The sequence below is a fragment of the Mus caroli genome, chromosome 16 (genome assembly GCF_900094665.2).
Source record: "Mus caroli chromosome 16, CAROLI_EIJ_v1.1, whole genome shotgun sequence".
NCBI classification, from domain to species: Eukaryota; Metazoa; Chordata; class Mammalia; order Rodentia; family Muridae; genus Mus; species Mus caroli.
The window spans coordinates 27,606,792-27,628,941 of NC_034585.1; the positions used below are offsets into that span (position 1 = coordinate 27,606,792).

Consider the following 22,150-nt stretch of genomic DNA (forward strand, 5'->3'; position numbering starts at 1 on the left):
AACTCAGAAATCCGCCTGCCTCTGCCTCCCAAGTGCTGGGATTAAAGGCGTGCACCACCACCGCCCAGCTCTGATTACAGATCTGTAAATACTTTTATAGGCTATCCTGTAATCACTGACCTGGGGGGAGGGGAATCCCCAAACAAAGTAGTCCTTACAAATCACCAACATGAACAAAGCATGTTAGTCAGAAATAAGGCAACCCCAAACCCACCTGAGAAAGGCCCCCAGCCCCTTACCTTCGAGTCACCATTTAGGGGATCAGTTTCTGCCAAAGCTGACCAGAAGATAACCTTTACACCTTCCTTTTCAAAGTGCACAGCCCAGGCAAACCGCTGCTCAGCAGTCAGCAAGTCGGCCTTGTTTATCAGGATCACGTTCTCCTTGGCAGCATCGATCTCTTTCACGTAACATTCCTATAAAGACAGGCATTTCAGTCTCCTCAGACAACAGCGGGGCTCATCAGCACCACAGATTCCCAATTAAAGCTGACTCAAACCCCCACCCCAAATCACTTTCTTCTTTGTAGTTGTTTTGTTTTTTTGGGACAGTTTCTCTGTCTTGGTTGTCCTGGAACTTAACTCTGTAGGCCAGGGTGGCCTTGAACTCAGAGATCTGTCTGAGTGCTAGGATTAAAGGCAAGCAACATTACTACCAGGCTTAAATCAATCTCTCTCTCTCTCTCTGTCTCTGTCTCCCCCATCCCCCTTGGTTTTTCGAGACAGGGTTACTCTGTGTAGCCCTGGTTGTCCTGGAACTCACTCTGTATACTAGGCTAGCCTCGAATCTGCCTGCCTCTCTGCCTCCCGTTAAAGGCGTGAACCACCATTGCCCAGCTTAAATCATTTTCTTAAAAAAACTATTTATTGTGTGTGTACATGAACCTACACATGCTGTATCATGTATGTAGAGGTCAAAGGGCCTCTGAAGAGTCAGTTCTCTTGGTCAACTTTTACAGGGGTTCAAGAGGTCAAACTTTGGTTACTGGGCTTGTGCAGCAAGTTCCTTTAACCTGCTGAGCCATCTTCAAGGATGTCCTTAAATCACTTTCTAACTCAAAGATTACAACTTTTGATGCTTCTACTAACTGATCCTCTCTGTGAGCTCTGAAAAAACCATCTACCATTAATATTTTTTGCTGTTCATGAGTTGAGAGAAACCACTATGGTCTTCACATGGAAAAATGTACATTGCACACATGCACCATGAGTTCAGCTGGATCACGTCGTTTTCAATAATCCTTACGCCTAACACTCTGTACTAATGAGCTTAGTTCATCTGTAAACTAGTACAGGTGTAGTAAGGTGTGAAGAGAGAACTCTGGAGTGGATTAAACAGTGAGGGAATATCCTGAGGAAAAGCAAATGCCATTCTGCCATTCTGACTTGGCTCCTGAAGACAAGAGACCAGCAAATGGCTAGCAATAAAGTGCCTGCTAACCAGCAGCTAGAACATGGATTCCAATGTCTATGCTCTCTACAGATGGGAACAGCTGCTGAAGCAAACCTGTCTACAGAGCGGCAGTGTGTAAGTTCCCGGCTTTGAAGGACGGGGAGTCTGAGCAACCAGCTAGAGAAGATGGAAGGCTTGCTCAGTCACTGCTGAGGAAGGCAGCCAAGGACCCAAGGCAAACTTCACTTACCAAATCCTCACATCTAAACAGGAGCGGGTTTCGAGCATCTACGATCTGGACCACAATATCACTGGGGAGAAAGGGAGACAATCCAGTTATTGTAAAGTAAGGAGACCACTGTTGACACAGCGCTTATCACAGAGGCTCACAACTACCTCACGTGCAGAGAGAAGTGTCTGGGGAGTGTGGGAGTCAGCCACAAGCAGTGGGCACCCCACTTCCTTTACTCAGTGTCCAGAGACCCTTGAGAAAGTGGGGGTAGAAACATTGTAAAAGCCAGGAGCTGAGGAGCAGAGTGAAGCAGTGTCTTCTTGACATTGCACTCAATGAACTCAGCAGCTATAGCTGGCTGCTCAAGACCTGACCAGGCCAGGATCAAGTCATCAACATTCCAGCCTGGCGTGGGGAAGGGGCTCACGAGCTCTTCCCTTAGCCAAGGGGCTACTGACATCTGAAGGCTTCCAGAGAGTCAGTTTTCTTTATGGTGTGGCCCCTGGTCCATCCACCCTGCTCCAGTGGAGGTCCCCACACCCATGAACTTAAAGGAAATGCCAACTGGACCCAATGGGTTATCAAGAAAAATTTATGTGTATGCATTCTCAAATTAGAAAAATCTACTGGAAAAGGAACCATTGCCATATATATTCTTTATATTATTTGTAATAATAAATACTTTTTATGCATTAAGCAATTGATAAACTAATTCCTTAAGGCAAAATTATTCAGTTTTTATAATGTTCTATAATCTGCCTGCAGCTAATAAGTGATGAGGCCAGAAAGGGCACCCAGAGTCTGGAGCAGGGGCCGTCTCTCCTACATTCCACCGCTCTACTATGGCCTGGAGGGCTCAGAAGTCATCTTCCTGTTAAACCTTCACTGTGACTTCTATACCTTCTGGTAGAGAAGTACCCATCTACCCTGAAGTGAAGTTTACCAAGTTATTCAGTCCGTCATCTGAACTCACATTAGGGTCTCGACACTAACCATGTGTCGGCAGCTCCACTACAAAAGCATTTAAACCCAAGACTACTCAAGAGAGCTTATAATTGCCAACAATCACCTCCAAGTTCTGAGAATGTGTTTTTTGTCTTTTTAAATTTTATCTATTTAATATATGAGTGCTCTGCTGCATATACATCCACCTGCCTGAAGAGGGCATCAGATCCCCCCCCTATAGATGGTTGTGAGCCACCATGTGGTTGCTGGGAATTGAACTCATGAACTCTGGAAGAACAATCAGTGCTCTTAGTCACTGAGCCATCTCTCCAGCTCGAGAATGTGTTTAAACAATAAAAATAGGACTAAGTGTCAGCTACAGCAAAGCATGAATGTCAAATCAGATGTCTGGCACATAGAAGATGCAACAGGAAGATAGCTTTCTGCAGCAGACAGCAGCCCCTGCAATCCAGCAAATGTAGACGAGGCACTCAGGCCAGCATGGCACTTAACACTGTGGCATTTTTCTCCTTCCAGCACCCACTTCCTTCCTTCAGCCTCTGTGGCTAGGAAGATGGCAAGTGCCACGTGGCTACCATTGCACAGAGATACACTGCAGCGGCAACATGCCTACAGCACGCACTCTCTGCAAACCCTGACTTGGTCAGCCATTTTGTTTTCTGAGGCGAGGCCGCTCTGTAAGGGCACTGAGCTCACTCTGCTCCCAGGTGCTGTGATTAAGGGCGCGTCTGGCTTACATCTGCTCATTTTTAACAAACTTTTCAACTTCTCTAAGTTAGCTTCAATCTTTCCGTTTTCAGGGTAATACTGACTTTCAAGCCAAACTCAGCTAAATGAGTATAAAACCTAACAGCCTAACCCACGACAAGATAAACAGGCATCAGCTCTATCTAGAACGCAGGGGAGATAAGCAGCTGCAAACCAGCAGGAGGAAGACCCTGCAGGCCAGCCTGCTGGAGGTGAGCACACACCAAGAACAAGCCGTACTCAAACACAATGTTGTTCACCTCACGCCTCAGCACTTTCCTGCAGTGCCTTCCTGTTAGACAGCAAATCTTTTTTGATAACTGCTGTTGAAATTAAAAAGACAGATGGCTTAGTCAGCCTGTTAGCAAACAGGGACATCTGCCACAGAGAAGACATCAATAAAATATTTCTCATTAAAGATGTGGCGATAGTCACTTCACTAATATTTCTGGCTAACTCAGGTCTATTTCTATGTGATACAAACCATACTGTGTGATTAAAACATACTGTTCTATTAAGGCATGGGTTGGCCAAATGAGTCAGCCAGTAAAGCACTTGCTGTCAAGACTGATAACCTGAGTTAGATCCCGGGACTGACATGGTGAAGACCAGCACCAAATCTCACAAGTTATTTCCAGATTTCCACAAGTGCACACGATGAGACAGACATGATGGCAGTCATATCTGTCCCCATCATGGGTATGCTCATAAATAATTAAACATAATAAAAGATTTATCAAAGAAAGTGTACCAGCTCAGCAAGTAACTGCACTCCAATGGATCTGCCATCTTTAACACGCACACAGGCTCACTTGGGGATCCCAGATGCTAACTTAGGGGCACATGAAGTAGATACAGTACCACTCCATCAGTCATGGAGGACTGAACATACATGGTTACTTCTGCCCCCTCTTACAATCTACAAGGACAGAATAGTTAACATCCCCATTACAGAGCAAGAATGACAGGACCAGAACTGCCCAGTCAGTGAAGTAAGACTGCTTATGCCCCACGCAGGAGTGGAGGGCAGAGCCATACCGTGTCTGAACAGTAAGTTCCCCGGCTGCATTGCTGTTCCAGCTGAGCTCAACAGCATTCCTCTACCCTGGCAGCAGAGGGCTGGATTTACTATGGGTAAGAACCCGACCGGGTTTCCAACCGAGACTCGGTCCCAGGACAAGATGGGAAGGGAGGTGTTATGCATATAAGCAGGGGCGGAGATTAAGCATAAAGCAACCTGTGAGGGTACCTGGCTCCTTTCTGTCACCATTCTGAAAAGTCTTGGTTTTGGATTTTTCTAATTTGTTGCAGCTGTTTCAAGGCACATTCTAAGAATTTACTAAATTTCACTGCTGTCTGGCATTACGGCTCCCCCTTTCCTCTAATCTTATTAATGAGTCTTCTCTCTCACTTTGTTCAGCAAAGACTTTGTCAATCTTTATCATTTTCAAAGACTCAACCTTGTTTTGTTGATTTTTGTTTGTTTGTTTGTTTCCTTTTCATTAATTTTGGCGCTGATCTTAATTACTCCTTTCCACCTACTGCTTTCGGTTTGGTTTGCTCTTTCCAGCACTGTGAGATGTACCTTTAAGCTATTTAAGATTTTTTTTTTAAAGCAGGACTTGAAGGTGTTATGTAGTCAGGACGAAGCTGAGTCCTTTTGGAAAAACATTAAGGCTATACTTGTTGGCACAGGTCTTTAATCCCAGTACTTGGGAGACTGAAGCAGGCAGATCTCTGTGACTTCAGGTCCAGGCTGGTCTAGAGTTGAGTTCCAGGTCATCTAGGGATAAGAGAGAGACTCTCTCTTAAAACAAGTATGTGAAAATTAAGACTTTTAAGTTATGCATTTTGTGTGTGCTTATGTGAGTGTGTACATGCCACAGCACACATATGAAAGTCATAGATAACTTTTCCTTCCCACCTCTACCTTTTGAGTGCCAAGATTATAGGCAGGCATATATTGTGGTGGACTAAATAAGAATGGCCCCATAGACTCACATATTTGAATGTTGGTCAGTCATCAGGGAGTGGAACTACTTGAGAGAGGTGTAGCCTTACTGGAATAAGTACCCCGGGGGGGGGGGGGGGGGAGGCGGGTTCTTCAAAAGCCCAAGCCAGTCTCAATATCTCTGTGCTACCTGAGGGTGCAGATGTAGAGCTCTCAGCTACTTCTCTAGCACCAGGTCCGCCTGTGTGCCACCATGAGGATGGACTAAATCTCTGAAACTGTAATTAAATCTCCAATTAAATGCTTTCCTTTATAAGAGTTTCTATGGTCATGCTGTCTCCTCACAGCAACAGAATATGGCTAAGACACATGGGCAGTTCTCTGTGGTGCTGTGGGCCAAACCCAAGACCCTGTGCATGACAAGCAAGCACTCCTACCAACTGAGCTACAGCCTCAGACCCCTGCTCAAGATCCATTGATTGATATTTGAGACAGGGTCTCACTTTGTAGTTCTGGTTGACCTGGAACTCTCTGTATAGACCAGGCTGGCTATGAACTTGGAGGAGATCCACCTGCCTCTGTCTCCCAAATGCTGGGATTAAAGGTATGGGCCACTACCGTCTAGTTTGGTTTTTTTGTTTTTTTTTTTTTAACTTTAAGAAACAGAGAGAGGGGCTGGTGAAATGGCTCAGTGTGAAAAGGCTCAGTAAATGTCTCAGTTTGCCATCAAACCTGAGCACACAAGTTCAGTTCTCTGGGAGTCACATGATGGAAGGAGAGGACCAACTTTCTAAAGTTGATCTCTGACCACAGATGCACGTACACACACTTACAATAAAGTAAATGTAAAAAACAAACAACCCTGACAGGTGCTGAGGAAAGACAAAGATACTAACATCTTGGAGTATTCCAAACACACACACAACAGATCCAGGTCCAGTCTCCCTATAGAGAAGTTCACCACTAGGTAAACTATACCCAAACATGCAGGCCTGTCAATCAGCTTTGCAATACTTCATTCCTAAATGTGAATGGATAACAAGAATCCATCAGGTAGGCAAGTTTCATGTGTAAACAGCGGAAGGCAGGATGAACAGAAAATGGCACAGAGGAAAGTCTGGAATCAAACGAGAACTGCAGGAAGGTGAGTGGGTGGTGTCATGTGTCAAGGCGCAGTGCTGCAGAGCCTGTGACACTTTGGAAATAAGCAGCACATACCTTCAAATGCTACCGCAGCTCTGAAGGAGGGAGACACGAGTCTACCCCGCTCCACCCAAGTTCCCCAGGGGAAGAGCACAGGCTCTCCAGCTCTAGCAGAGAGGAGACTTAAGGGGAGTGGAGGGGCTTATGCAGAACCTGCCAGCAACAGTGAACTTCTTTCAGAGACCTTCTCTCACACACCGCCCCCCCCATCCCAACAGCCTTCCACTGCCGGTGGGAAATGGCTTTAAAAACCTGAGTTGTCACTAATACCTTCTCATGGTTTGGGAATATGCACAAAGTTCTGCCACCATCAATAACTCTTGAATGTTGGGGTTGGAGAGATGACTCAGCGGTTAAGAGCAATGACTGTTCTTCTGAAGGTCCTGAGTTCAAATCCCAGCAACCACAGGGTGGCTCATAACCATCCATAATGAGATCTGATGCCCTCTTCTGGTATGTCTGAGGAAAGCTACAGTGTACTTACATATAATAATAAACAAATCTTTTTAAAAAAACTCTTGAATGTTTTCTTTCTTCTTTTTTTTTTAAGTATAGAATAGTTTATTCAGGGCATGGGGGCGGGGAGTTGGGAGGATAGTAGAGTCAAAGAAAAGCACAGAGAGACAGACAGAGAGACACATACACACACACACTGGGGCGGGGGGAAGGGAAGCCGGGAGGGGTGTTTTCAACATCATAAAAAGAAGTGAATTTTCTTTTACAAGTTAAATTCAAGTAAACAAACCTGTTTCTGACTGTTCTTCCTAAGCACATTTTATAGATTTCAAATAAACACAACCCTGATGTCTCTTACTTAAAAGCAACATTTCGTGGATAAAGTTTATTTGCTAAATCCTTGAAAGTTATTCAGAAACTCTGAGGAAAACATGGCCTTCCAACCACGAAGAAGAGGAGAAAGAAAGAACAAGGATTCACAATGTCTCTTTGGCGACATATGGGAAAGAATCAAATCTCCCTTCCGCTCCAAACTCATCAAAAAACCCGATTGAAAAGTGAGCTGGGCTGGACCTGGTGGCTGAAGGCTTTCATCCCTGCACCTGGGAAGCAGAGGCAGGTGGCTCTCTGAGTCCCAAGCCAGCATGCTCCACAGAGCCAGCTCCATGATAGCCAGGACTACACAAAAACCTTGTCTCCAAAAATAAACAAACAAAACAGCCTGGGCTGTCCTAGTCTTCACCAGCACTCTCTTCTCTGCTATAGCGCCCATGGCCTTGCTACCCATAATCACATGCCCGGTCCCTGACTAGGCACCGTGTGCTCTGAGCTCAAGGACTCTGTCTCACTCCTCTACGTGTCCTTGGAGCAGAGCAGCCTGCCCTACAGCACACACCTCTCAAGTTGGGCTTTTCTGTGCCTGTTTTCCATAACCAAGACAAACTCAATGCACATTTGCTGAAGTAACTACAGGTGCTCCAGAATTTTTTTTTTTTTTTAGATTTATTTTTTATGGGGCTGGAGCGATGGCTCAGCGGTTAAGAGCATCAGCTGCTCTTCTGAAGGTCCCGAGTTCAAATCCCAGCAACCACATGGTGGCTCATAACCATCCATAACGAGGTCTGATATCCCCTTTTGGAATGTCTGAAGACAGCTACAGTGTACTTAGATATAATAATAACAAAATCTTTTTTAAAAAATTATTTTTTATGTGTGCAAGTGTTTTGGTAAATGCACGTCTGTGTACACATCTGCTAGATCTGCCATGCCTTGGAAGCCAGGAAAGAGTAAAGGCTCCACTGGAACTGGGAACTGTAAGAGTAACAGCTACTCTTAACGGCTTAGACATCTTTCCAGCCCCATCAGTCACTATTCTTACATACTGGTCAAATGTACTCATCTACACACACACACACACACACACACACACACACACACACACACACAAACCTCTGGTACTGAAGAATGGACTTAAGACCTCAAACATGCTGGGTAAGTGTTCTACAACTGAACTACCTCCCCAGACCTAAAAAGCCATTACAATTAAAATGGAATATGGTATACTTTCAGGTCTCCAGACAGGGTTTCTCTGTAGCCCTGGCTGTCCTGGAACTCTTTCTGTAGAGCAGTGCTTTCACGTTTAAAGATGTACATGTGTGTAATTATGTCATGTGTCTATGTGAGTGTATACAGGTGGCCATGGAGGGCAGCTCCCTGGACGGAGTTACAAGTGGCTGTGAGCCATCTAATGTGAGCGCTGGGAACCAAACTTGGGTCCTTCGAGAGAGCAGCAAGAGCTCTTACCTGTGCGTCATCTCTCTAGTCTTATATTTTTCAATAAAAAAAAATTTGATCCTGTTCTCTGAAAAACTTATCCATGCATATACTATATTCTGATTCCATTTTCTGTCTGTCTGTCTGAGCTCCACCCCAGCCCTATGAACATCCACCCCACCCCCACCCCCACCTTACATCTAGTCCCTTTGCCAGAGTCTGACTTTTGGTTTAGTTTTGTGATCTGCTTACAATCAGGGCTATTTTCTGTTTTGCATAATTCTCAATAGCTCACTATGTAATTTAATCTCCCTCCTGCTGGATCCAGGGGCTGGAGCACATGTCAACATTAGGTCCTGTAATAACACTGCAATGTCTTCATCAAACAAGGAAAACATTCCTCACCTTCTCTCAATGACCCTCCAGAGCTGGCGCCAGAAGTCCAAATTCCGTTCAAAGGGAGTCAATATCAACTTCTGTTCCTCTTCTAGCCTGGCTTTAGAATGAGAAGGTTACATCTCTGCCTGATCATAATTATTTTAAAGAATTATACATACTCACATTTATTACAATGAAAAAGATAAGTACTGTAAGTCATTATTGTTTATGGTACTGGGGATTACACCTAAAGTTTTGTAGAAGCCAGGCAAGAGCTCTACCCCTCAACCACATCCCAGCCCTCTTTTTACTTTTTTGTAGTCTAGGAAGGCTAGAGAACTCGAAACCTTCCCAAGTTAGCCTTCTGAGTAGCTACGATTATAGGCCTGCACCATCAGGCCAGGCTCTGCCCAATTATTTTAATTCCCCTCTTGTTGAGTCAATTCAAGAAAAAAAAAAAAAAAAACCTTAGTCATATTACAGTCCACCAAATTCAAATTTTGTGTTTAAGTCCTTGGAGTTTCTCTCCCACAAATCTTACTGGACGAATGCTCAGAAGAGCGCCTCTGGATCACAGAAAGGAACTAAAATAGAAGAGACTGGGGCCAGAAAGATGGCTCAGTAGTTCAGAAAGAGCAACTTTCAACCACATATAACTCCCGTTCCAGGGGATCGGATGCCCTCTTCTGACCTCTGCGGACACATAGACACACTCAGGCGCGCGCGCGCACACACACACACACACACACACACACACACACACACACAGTAAGTAAGAAAGACCAGCAAAGCAGCAGAGTAGCCACCAAGCACCTCTGCTCTCAGCTGCACTCTGAAGTACCGTCTATATGCATGACAAAATGCACTGGCAAACACTATCTCCCTTCCCCACCTACAATCGCATTTTCTTGGTTATTTTGTGTGGCTATTTAGAGGCCAGGGGACAACTTGCAGCAATCACCTCTCTTCCATCTCTGGGTCCTGAGACCTGAGCTCAGATCGTCAAGCTTGGCTGCAGTCAACCTGCTGAGCTTGCTTGCAGTCCCTGTATTCCTCTCTTAAAGGAATCAAAACGTCAGGGGGCAGACGGCAGTGCAAGCCTCAACGCCTGCATGCCAGGCTTCCCGCAGATCCTCAAGTCCAACACTCACCGCACAAGCTGCCGTCTCCATCTCAGGAAGTTATCTTTCTCTGCTTGTTTCAGTTCTTCTGGGCTAGTTTTTCTGTCCCAATTTGGTCTGAAACAATCATAGAAAATAAGAAATTTTGTATATAAGCTACCAAACTATGAGAGAATCTGACTGTAAATAGCAAATGGAACGCAGAAGGAAGCAGGAAAATGATGAACTAAGAATATACTCAGTAGCTGCGTGTTCTTCTTAATTCTTTTTAAAATTAATCTCTTTATTATTTTATGTGAATGAATGTTTTTGCCGGCATGTATGTCTGTGCACCATGTGCATGTGTGCGGAGGCCAGAAGAGGGCACGGGATGCCCCGGAACTGGAATTACAGGGAGCTGTGAGATGCCACATGGGCACTGGGGACTGAGTCTGGTCCTTTGGAGGAGCAGCAGTGTTCTTACCCACTCTCAATCCAACCTCATTCTGTCCTCGAATCATCGGAATTCTTGTAAACTTACCTCCTTGGTATACACAAGAACTGCCTGTTCTCTTCGTGCAGTTTCTTAATTCTCTGGCTCTCCTCAAAAGACAGCAGTCCATTTCTAGCCTCAGGGGGTACAAACTTAATATTAAGCTTCTCTGTTCACAGGAAAGAAAAGTACTATTAGTCAAAATGCAATTTAGAGGCTGAGGGTGTAACTTAGTTGCTACAGTGCCTGCCCAGCAAGCATAAAGCCCTAAGTTCTATGCCTAGCACCTATAACTGGGCTTAGTGGTACAAATCTGTGACCCCAGCACTTGGGAACAGAGACAGGAGGGTTAGGAGTTCAGGACCTGTGGTGACAAATCTGGAATTTTGGTTTTTTGTTTTGTTTTGTTTTTTTGAGACAGGGTTTCCTTGTATAGCCCTGGCTGACAAACTCAGAAATCCACCTGCCTCTGCCTCCCAAGTGCTGGGATTAAAGATTAAAGGTGTGCATGCCCACTGCCTGGCTTTTGGTTTCTTTTTAAAAAGGTGGAAATAAGAATATGTTTTCGTTTTAATCCCAGGTGGAGTGATTTGGAGCCCCGCAGCTGACTATGATCTGCCTCGTGCTCTAGCAGGTGTGATTTTTGCCAGCTGCAGACAGTTTCTGTGATTGTGTGATGTTTGGAATTCTGGGAATTTTTCAAAGGGTGTATAAATGCTAGAGCCCTGATAGGTGGGATTGATGGCTGTTGGTCATTCAGAGGGATTGGTTGTGGTTTGTTAGTAATTGTGCTCATAGAAGACATAAGAAGAAATTAGATTCAGATTTCTCCCCTCTCTCCTTTCTCTTTTATTTAGTGATGGGTGGTGAAAGGGGGTTGGGGGGCGGGGGGAGGATAAAGGGTGGGAAAATGAGGAACCCACGAAGTAGCTAAGACTGGCTAATGTGACCTCACTAGTATATACAATTGAAAAGGTGGAGCCCGTAGAAGCAGAGAATGAATGTGTTAGAGGAAGAAATAGGATGAAGGCCATCGAAGAGTACAAGGCTTCAATGAGGCTTGAGAAGGAGTTCTAGACAGTTAATGACCAACATGGCGATCTTACCAAGGAATGCTGGACGTCCACTTGAAATTTACCAAGAGAGTGGACTGTGAATAATCTTACCACACATAAGAGAACCATGTGCAGTGGTGGGCCTATTAGTCAGCTTGAAAGTCACCTCCAGTACACTGTGTGTGTATATTAAAGTAGACTGTCTACTATAACTTCATAGAGGTGTGTAGCATGCCTACCCACAAAACCCCTAAATCAAAACACTTCCCCCAAACAAAACCTACCAGAAAATGAAATCTGAAACTATGCCATTACTTGTCTAAAAACCTGTAAGGAACCTTTAATCTCCTACCCCTTGAAAGACAAGGCCTTGCCCTTTGGCTGCTGCCTTCTGTCAGGGCAGATCAACAGCTTTCCTGTTCCCCTGAAGACACCGCGGCCTGAAGGCATCCCAGGAGTTCCACTGCATACAGAGCAACTGGGACCCATCATGCCTGCCCCCGAAAGGCCCAATAAGCAGCTGAAAAAGTCAGATGCAGATATTTACACCCAATCAATGGACAAAAGCTGCTGACCCCTATGGATGAGTCAGGGAAAAGCTGGAAGAAGCTGAGGAGGAGGGCGACCCTATAAGGAAGACCAGCAGTTTCAATTAACCTGGACCTCTGGAATCTCTCAGACACTGAGCCACCAACCAGGAAGCATACACCAGCTGATATGAGGCCCCCAACACATATACAGCAGAGGACTGCTGGGTCTGGACTCAGTCAGAGAAGATGCACCTAACCCTTGAGAGACTTGGGACCCCAAGTAGGGAGGTTTGGTGGGGTGGAGGTATGGAGACATCCTCTTGGAAATGTGTGTGTGTGTGTGTGTGTGTGTGTGTGTGTGTGTATGTGTGTGTGGTGAGGGGAGGTGTGGGATGTGGAATAGTCAGAGGGTGGACCAGGAGGGAAATAAAGTCTGGAATGTAAAAAAATAAAAATAAAAAATAAAAGACAATGCCTCACTATGTAGACCAGGCTAGTTTCAAACTCCCTGACACCCACCCACCTCTGCCTTCTGCACTCTGAGGTGAAAGGCATGGGCCACCATACCTAGCCTTCCCTTTTCTCCTCCTGGGAATATGGCCCTTGCCTACCCCTCAGTGTCTGTGCTCATTACAGCCTGTCCAACTAAACTGCACCAGCAAAACCAAACTTGTGACAATTTTCTGAACAAAGAAGGGTGCCATTTCACATCTTGTCTGGATGCCTCTGCCTGCCTGTGTGTCTTTTTTTGTGTGGAGAGAGGGCTTTGCTATGTAGCCTAAGCTGGGAATTGATTATCTGTAGCCCAGGCTGGCCTCAAACTATGGCAGGTGCTGCGTAGGTGCTGCACAGGTACTGGGATCACAGGTGTGCACCACTATGAACAGCTGTCTCCGTCCAATCGCCTACTCATCACCCAATCTTGTCATACAGAAACTACTATGAGCCTGCTTAGGTCCGCTGTTTCTTAGACTTCCTTCAAAACATATAAGAGAGTATTTAAAAAATTAATAAAGTGCATCTTTGAACATTCTATGAGTAGCCAGCACAATATATGAGAGCAACTGGTTCTAAATAAAAGTATTTGGAACAAATGAATGAATGACTTTCTAAGCATGACATTTATACTAGTAAAAGAAATAACATGCTAGCATCTGTCAGTTACTCTTGAGTTCTTGGAACACACACTTACAACAGTGACTAAGCACAAAGTGCCAGACAGCAGCAAGGATGTTTTGAACTTAATGATGAAGTACAACCTGAAGTGGTTTTTGTTCTGTGTTTGAGCCAGGGTCTCACTATGTAACCTTGGCTGGCCTGGAATTCATAGAGGATCCATCTGCTTCCAGAGTGCTGGGATTAAAGGCATGTACCACCATGCCTGACATCTGAAGTGTTCCTTAGAGCTGAATTTAAAAACCAGTGTGCTCTTTGCCTTACACTCATGGAACTTTCCCATACTGCTTTTTGGATTCATATGAAGTGAGCAAGACAGCAGTGTGACCAGTGTCACAGGCACTATAGGTAATAAACGACTCACCAGCCACAAACTCGGTCCCCGCAAGTTCTGCAGTTGCAAGAAAGTCCTCCAGGGAGCTCTGCTCCGTCACCGACTGAAGATTCAGACGACCCCAGTCATAGCCATCATTGAGTTCACTCGTATGCAGCTGTGAATAAACCCAGAGCGAAGAGTGAGGCAGCTCTCTTGTGGAAGCTCTTCGCATGCACACAGCTCTACCGTTGCTTGTACTGGCCTATGTTCTCAAAGTGGCTGGACTCTTCTAGAATGTACACAGGCAATACCTAATCCTAGCTAACATGGGGGCACAGCTCAGCAGAACACTTGCCCATTGCTGTCAACAGTGTCGATATCCAACAATGCAAAAAAAAAAAAAAACCAAATATTTAAAATGAACACTTTCTTACCTCAGCAAGGGCACGCCCCCTTTATTGAAGCGAATTTTATTCGTCCTCATTTTACTATCAAGGAAACTGAGGTTTAAATAGGTAAGATAATTTACCTATAGTTCCAAACTAAGTACTGATGAAGAACTAGAACCCAGACTGTCTTGACTCGGCTGGCCAGTTAAAAATATTTCATAGGGATCTATGAGAGGGGATATTTTAAAGCCAAGTGTGGTGGTGCATGCTGTCATCGCAGGAGCAGGAGTCTCAGAGACCACAGGTTTAAGGGCCATCGTGAACTGTGTTGAGATCTGTTTCCCCACTCCTCTGCCCCAAACCCCAAGGGCTGGGAGACTGACTTGCCTGGAATGTCCATTAAAAAAAAAAAAAGAGTTACCTGCTAATTGATTTCTCATACAACCCTGAGTATGGCCAGGTGGTGGTGGCGCACGCCTTTAATCCCAGCACTTGGGAGGCAGAGGCAGGCGGATTTCTGAGTTCGAGGCCAGCCTGGTCTACAAAAAAAAACCAAAAACAAAAAAACAAAACAACCCTGAGTTTGATATATACCATCCCAAGTTATATGATTACTACAGATACAAACATAGTTTGTTTGTTTTTTTAACAAAATTAAGGATTAAAAGCTTAGGATTAACAAAAATCAGGATATGAGTTAGAATTTCTTTATATTAAAATTAAAACTCTCCACTATTTCCCAAAGGCTAGTACATTGAGAGGTCATCACAAAACCAGTCGAGAGTAGTATCAAATGTCCAGACTTGAACACTGAGAAAATGTGTGTATTCCTCACACTGTTTGGAAATGGGAAGATGTAACGGACATGCACCAGGGACAACTTCAGCACAAGATTTTAGTGAGGACTCAGAATGTCCTCAAATACTCTGCTGGGATTAATTTCTATACTTCATTTACTTTTTAAGGCTACTACGATCTTCCCTAAGCTTCTAGAGACAAGGTCAATTTCTTACGATAAACCCTAAGGGGGCAAAACAAGGGAAAGCAGAGATCACCTCTAACGGAACCAACCTCTCTAGAGGATCAATTCTCTGGGCAACTAAAATCGGGAAGTTTAAAGATCCAAGCATGGTGGCCACGGCTTGTAAACCCAGAACTCTCCAGGCACAGGCACGAGGAAGGCAGTCCTGGGCCAAACTTGGCCGCATACGGAGACTTTGTTTCAAAATTTTACGATAACAGTTATCTTCTTTATAGGAATATCCAAGAGCGTCCGTGGCTTCTAGAGCATAAGTCAAACACAGTGAAACATTCCAACACGAAGGGTTCTTCCCGTCTTCATTACACACTAGTCCTGTATCAAGCCTCTCTGTGCCCTGCTGGGGTCTGCTTCGAAATCCTGTTCTGGCTCCAACTTTTGTAGCATGGAGGCTCTCAGAACAAGACAGACTATGGAAGCACAGGTTTCCTTACCCAGGAGTCAGTGTGACGGTGGCTGCGGCTTCGCTGAGTCTGCTGCCGGATAAGTACCCGGCCCAGTGACCCACCACCCTGCGCTCTTCTCCGACCCATAACCGCGCACCAGCAGCACGAACCACTGCTCAGCACGCGAAGCTTCCGGTTTCCCCGGCTGTGAGCCCGGAAGTGACGTAAGAGCGAACCTAAGTTGTCCAGTCCGGAAGTGTAACAGTGGGGTATTTGTTTCAGAATGATTTTGGTAGATTCCAAGTTTGACAATATTATAGAGAAGAAATGTAAATTTTTTTCTCGGTGATTCCTTATGGCTACTCCTACGACCTTTTCCATTTTGATACACTGACCGACTTAAGAGAATGGTACCTTCCAGACTTGTACGCCACTGTTTAAAGTCCGGCAGGAAATTGGGACAACTGGAAAATATGTCCGTTCAAGTTCACGGGACTAACTCCATCTTCCCCGCGGCTTCCGTCAGGAAGAGGAGGGGACTCCGGTGAAGGTGCTTCTGTGACTCCAGGTGGCAGAAGGTTCCCGATGCTGGTTTTTCTGCTCAGCAATTAAATCGATTTTTATTTTCCTAGAATTCACTAGTTGCGGAGCAGGGAGAAAAATTCACACATGGGTGAGAGTTTAGAATGGGCAGTTAAATAGCATTTTCAGAACTAGAAAGTGAAAGCCGGCTGCGTTGCGCCAAGTTCACATGTTCCAGTGAGCATTGTATCAACATTTTTTATAATTAAAATTAAAGCGAAAATAGTGATCTGGCTCCACTAATAGATATTCAATGCCCCCAACCAATCATCGGCTTTCCTCGTAATGTGTATATATAAAAAGTCAATTTAAGCCAGGCGTGGTGACACACACCTTTAATCCTAGCACTTGGGATACGGGATGGCAGATCTCCACAAAGAGAGCTCCAGGAGAGTCGGGGCTACACAATGAGACCCTTTCTAAAAAAGAAATCAGTTTATAATCGACTGTGTTGAATAACATCCTCATTAGGGAGACCACCGTAACATGCTGCTTAGCCATGGAAGTACTTTTCACCGGCTATAGATCAAAGACATGCTAGGAGTTAGGAGTCGAACGTAAGTCTTGTTACTCTTCCATTATTATTGAGAGCACTCGGTCATTGTTGCTAACTTGTTTGATTAATCTATGTATAATAAAATATTATGACTAGGTGGCACATAAATATGTATGTATACACATATATTTGAACCTATGTATACGCACGCGCACACACACACATACATGCACTCCCACAATTTTTACTTGTTAGTTAAAATAATTAAAAACATCAGGAAGGCACCTAGTCTGTTAACTTTTCTAACTTTAATGTGAACAGAAATTTCCCAGGAATAACCTTAACAGAATGACTGATTCATAAGTTCTGGGTGCTGTGTGTGTGTGTGTGTGTGTGTGTCTGTCTGTCTGTCTGTGTCTAACACGTTTCCAGGTAACAAGTAGCAAGAGCAGCCCAGCCCGTTCTTTTCTGGTGCAGATGAAGACACTGCAGTGGACTAGTTAGCAGCCGGCAGAACTGTGACCACACCGCTCACCCATTTCTGACCCTTTGCCCACTTCCTTTTTGTGTGCCATACCTCCACTAGACTCTTGCTTAATTGGAGTGAATTTTGTGGAGCTCCCAAAGGATTGACAAAGTCGGTGGCAGTTGGAAAGGCTTTGGGAAGGCAGTGCTCACAAACCAGAGGAGGAATGGACGAGAACATGAATTCTCTGTTTCCCAGCATAGAAGCACGACTGTAAAATCTCTGAACACACTCTCCAGGAGGAAGATAGAGAGAAGACACACAAATAGAATTAGAGACAGCATCTGGGTTTTTTGTTTTGTTTTGTTTGTTTGTTTTGTTTTTTTGATGCAAGAGCAAGAGGAATTTTATTTAATCCAGCATGCAGGGGTCACCCTGCATATAGGGAGAGAGCGACCACATCTGGCATTGTTAAAGATAACCCTAACTCAAGGAAATGAAGAAGGTTATGCATTTTAATAATGGCAACACTAATAGAGAGTTTAGAGAAAATGGCCATCTCATTACTAGAGTAACCATTCAACCAGTAACTCAAGGCTTCACCTTACTTTCCTTTTCCAGAGCATTTGAAAAAGGAAACCCTCTCGGTTGGTTTGTTGGTTAGTTAGTTAGTTAGTTAGTTAGTTTGTTTGTTTGTTTTAAGACAGACTCATACCCCTCGTCCCATAGGGTTTCTCTGTGTAGTCCTAGCTGTTCTGGAATTCACTCTGTAGACCAGGTTGGCCTAACTCGGAGAAATCTGCCTGCCTCTGCTCCTCAGATGCTGGGACTAAAGGTATGCACCACCATCTCCGTGCTCAAAGTGAAAATTTAATCAAGTTTTTTTGGGGAGTGTCAAAAGAGCACCAACATGATAAGATTAATAGTAACTATTCTAAGCTGCCAACTAAGGCACAACCTATTTATAGATTTTCTCACAACACAATACTCAAAGAAGTGAGCCTCAGTTTTTTTATCTGGCTAATAGGAATATGGATAGTGGTCATGCCTTTACTGTAGTGAATGCCTTTAATCCCAGTATTTGGGAGGCAGACAGAGGCCAATCTCAGTGAGTTTGAGGACAGCCTCCATAGAGAATCCCAGGCCAACCAGGGCTATATCATAAGACCCTGTTTCAGAACAAAACAAACAGAATGATCATCAAAAATTTTGTCCTACAAATGTAACAAACACAATAATTCTGCAAGACTATTGTCCAGTAGTTTGTGGAGATACCCGTTTTGCTTCTGCCCCACCCCACCTACACACACCCCAACTGAGCAATATACGTGAGAACCCAGCTAGATAATTGTTCATGGAGAAGGGCAAAGAGGTAAGCAACTGAGGGAGCTGATGAGGCAAGAGCATAGGACCCAGATTCGAAAGAGGAGTGCAAGTGAGGATCATGGTGATGAAGGATTGAATAAAGGGCTGGATGCCGCCAGAAGGAGAGGGATGCGTGGATGAATCAGCCAGGTCCCTGCCCTCTGACTGCAGGAGCTATTCCACCCACACACTGTAGGGCGCAACATAGCCCAGCCAAACTCCTGCCATTGCTTTGTCATGCTATCTGAAAAGCTCTTCTACCAGACCTGCACCGGAGTACTCCCAATTCCCAGAGCTAAGCTCTTCCATGGAAACCAGGATTTCCTGAGAAACTGATTCCTGGGGGTGGGGGGAAGGCTGCATTGGTTTGCAGTTTGGAAGCCTGCATCAACCTTCCAAATAGCAGCACAGGGAGGGTGGCTCACCCATGATGTTGCATAATAGGTGACTTACCTTGTCTAAACAAACGCAGTTCCAAGCCCTGAACGTACCCACACCCAGGAACGAATGCTGGGATCGTGTTTCACCAATCCAGTTCCACACTGCTGAGCGCCAGGGCTCCACATCTCTCAGGGGAGGGAGACGAGAAGCAGATTGGCTTCTATTTTGACTTTATCACCCCTTTGCCCAACAATGTGTCAGTGGCTGACATTTTCTCAAGGTAAGCACACATCTCTATTCTCCCATTTCTCACCTCTACACACCCTAGTCAGGAACAGCAAAGCAGTTTGCATAAGCCCAGGAGTTGAGAAAATTAAAGTCTGGCCATCTTTGCAGAGTGTTGACAAATCAGTAGGGGAACTCCCTCCTATTATCTTTTCTTTTCAGCTTCTCTTTGTTAGAGATGGATGGGTTCTCACCTGCCAGTGAGTTTAAATAACTTTGCAGGCATTTATTGGTGATTATTATTAATGATTGGTTCACTACAATTAAACATTGATTGGCTGAGTAAGTTGCTCATGCAAAGGAAATTTGCAAAGGGGTTCTTGTTTTGATTGTATCTGCTACACTATAGGCTATAGTACACACACACACATATATATCACAGCTATAGAAATATATATGTATATATGTACACATATATACATATATATGCCTATGGATTTAAAAATAACTTAAAACATTTAGGGTGGATGGAGAGATAGCTCAGCAGTTAAGAACACTGACTGCTCTTCCAGAGGTCCTGAGTTCAATTCCTAGCAACCACATGGTGGCTCACAACCATCTGTAATGGGAATTTGATGCCCTCATCTGGTATGTCTGAAGACAGTGACAGTGTACTCACATACATGAAATTAATAAATACATCTTTAAAAAACATTTAGGGTGTGTGTGTGTGTGTATGTGCGCGCGCGCACAGGTGCACATTTATGTCATGGCACTTCTATAGGAGATAGAGGGCAATTTTATAGAGTCGATATTTTTCCTTTCCCCGTCACAAAAGCTCTGAGGATGGCACTTAGGGTATCAGGTTTATGCAGCTAGCCTTTACCCCCTGAGCCATCTTACCAACCCCTACACCTATGGATTTTTTAAAAAATCAACTCTTACATGTGATGCATCCATGGTCTCATTCACAAATGACTTTACAATTAAGTTTTCCTTTCACAAGAGTCAGGTAAGAAAGGATATCATTGTTTTCTTGCACCTAAAAGTTGTAGCAATTGTAGACAAGTTGAGTCAAAGTTAAATGAAGGAATCTAGGTGAGGGTTTAGTAATTGCCAAATCGGAAATTAACAGAAAGTGCCAGGTTGATCCCACTGGGTCGATAATTTCCTCCATCAATTTATGGATCTTACCAGCATCTGGACAGTCAGCTTTGGACAAGCTCCCGACTGAATGAGTGTATATCTTAGTGTCAATCACTCAGGGTTAAATAATTCCCATCAGCCTGGGAGGCTGGCATGCACCATCAGGTAAAGCCTATTCCAGCAGAGCACCCCCCACAGACCAGCCTTTTGCATTTTGTCTCTACGATCTCTCCCCTTTAAATCACTGTGTCATGGATGATGGTGGGATATAGATCTGTGTTGTAAGACAGCACACTGAAGGCATGCAGCGGCTATTTTGTTTATGGTCATTTCTATTCATAAGGAAAGGGAAGAAGGTTCTAAGTGGATGAAAGACCAACAGAAGCAGAATGCATGCTAGAAACCAGATCACAGTTTGAGATGCAAATTGGCCTGAACTCTCTTATAATCAGTGGCTCAAGGACAGCAAGTGCAGATCTGGAAGTAGTGTGTTCCCTACCACCGGAACTATTTAAGCAACGACTATATAGGAGGCAAACTCTGGCTCAACTTAAACACACACACACAAAAGCATTGACTCTGGCCTAGTCCAATCTTGGACAAGTCCTATCCCCTTGTTCTAAAGGAACAAGACAATAGATAGCACTTCTCCAAGGCCTCTGTATCAGTTCCTGGCCCTGTTTGAGTTTCTGCTCTGGCTGCTTTCAGTAATGAAAATAAACCCCTTCCTCCCACAGTTGTTTTTGATCACGGTATTTCATCATAGTGATAGAAACTCTAGCTGGGCAGTGGTTGGCGCACACCTTTAATCCCAGCACTTGGGAGGCAGAGGCAGGCGGATTTCTGAGTTTGAGGCCAGCCTGGTCTACAAAGTGAGTTCCAGGACAGCCAGGGCTACACAGAGAAACCCTGTCTCGAACAAACAAACAAACAAACAAACAAACACAAAAACAACCAAACAAAAAACCTCTAAGATCCTCTGTTTTGAGTTGAATGACAATCCTCAAAAAGAGATGTTAAAGTTACTAAGAGCAAATTCACTAGTAGGGATTAGGACTTTAGTCCTTGCTGCGGGACCCCTCTAATCTTTGCAATATTGATTTCCTGTGATTACATCTGCAAAAAGACTTTTCCAGGTGAGATCACATGCACAGGTACTGGGGATAGGACTTGTCCAAGATTGGACTAGGCCAGAGTCAATGCTTTTTTGTGTGTGTGTTTAAGTTGAGCCAGAGTTTGCCGCCTGAGGACCTTAAATGGCAGATCAAGGCCTCTCCCATCTGGAAGTCACTACAGGCAATGAACAAAAAAAATACCATGAGTAGGGCCAGAGCTCAGGTACTCAGAGACCATCTCTGAACAGTGCCGTCCCTAGGGCAAGCTGTTCTCAACTCCTTCAAACTCAGTCCTTCTGTGTGAAGTCAAGGGAGTGGGGCAGCCCACATAGCACTCTCAAAAAGATGGGTCTCAAGCACTTGGCTGTGTCAGACACAGAAAGGAGCTTAGCACACTCAAGGTCTCTGCTCTCACTCCTGTCCCTTAGTGCTCTGCACAAACCACCTTCAACACAAGTCATTTCTCTCCTTTGAACTCCTCCCTTCTGTCTCTGTAGCAATCTGCCCATCCTTCCATGCTTGACACCAAGTGCCCACCCTGGCCCCATCTGAGATAAAGCTTCCTGAAAGCCATCCTGACCTTTTCAGTGTTCACTCGACATTCACCTCGGAGTTCCCAGGGTATTTAGTGTGCTCTGCGTACATCACCTCAGATCAAACATTGGCATTTGTGTTTCATGCCCTACGGATACCAAAAGCCACCTCTTCAAGCCCTCTCCAAAATCAGTGAATATGGAACTATGAATTCCCAAAGGATAAGAACAAGTAGATCTCCTGGTAGCAAGTGTGTAG

At 44.6% G+C, this 22,150-nt stretch overlaps 1 protein-coding gene across 1 annotated transcript in view; it reads right to left on the reverse strand.

Moving 5' to 3' along the window:
- Positions 1-15,776, reverse strand: part of Lsg1 (large 60S subunit nuclear export GTPase 1) — a 26,556-nt gene extending 10,780 nt beyond the window's left edge. The window contains exons 1-7 of the mRNA XM_021184699.1: positions 15,631-15,776; positions 13,817-13,943; positions 10,740-10,860; positions 10,250-10,336; positions 9,126-9,212; positions 1,643-1,703; positions 240-416 (exon numbers count right to left, since the gene is read on the reverse strand). Coding sequence (XP_021040358.1) covers positions 240-416; positions 1,643-1,703; positions 9,126-9,212; positions 10,250-10,336; positions 10,740-10,860; positions 13,817-13,943; positions 15,631-15,729 — 759 coding nt within the window. The 5' untranslated portion in view covers positions 15,730-15,776. The remainder of the gene's footprint in view (positions 1-239; positions 417-1,642; positions 1,704-9,125; positions 9,213-10,249; positions 10,337-10,739; positions 10,861-13,816; positions 13,944-15,630) is intronic.
- Between the last annotated feature and the right edge of the window lie 6,374 nt (positions 15,777-22,150).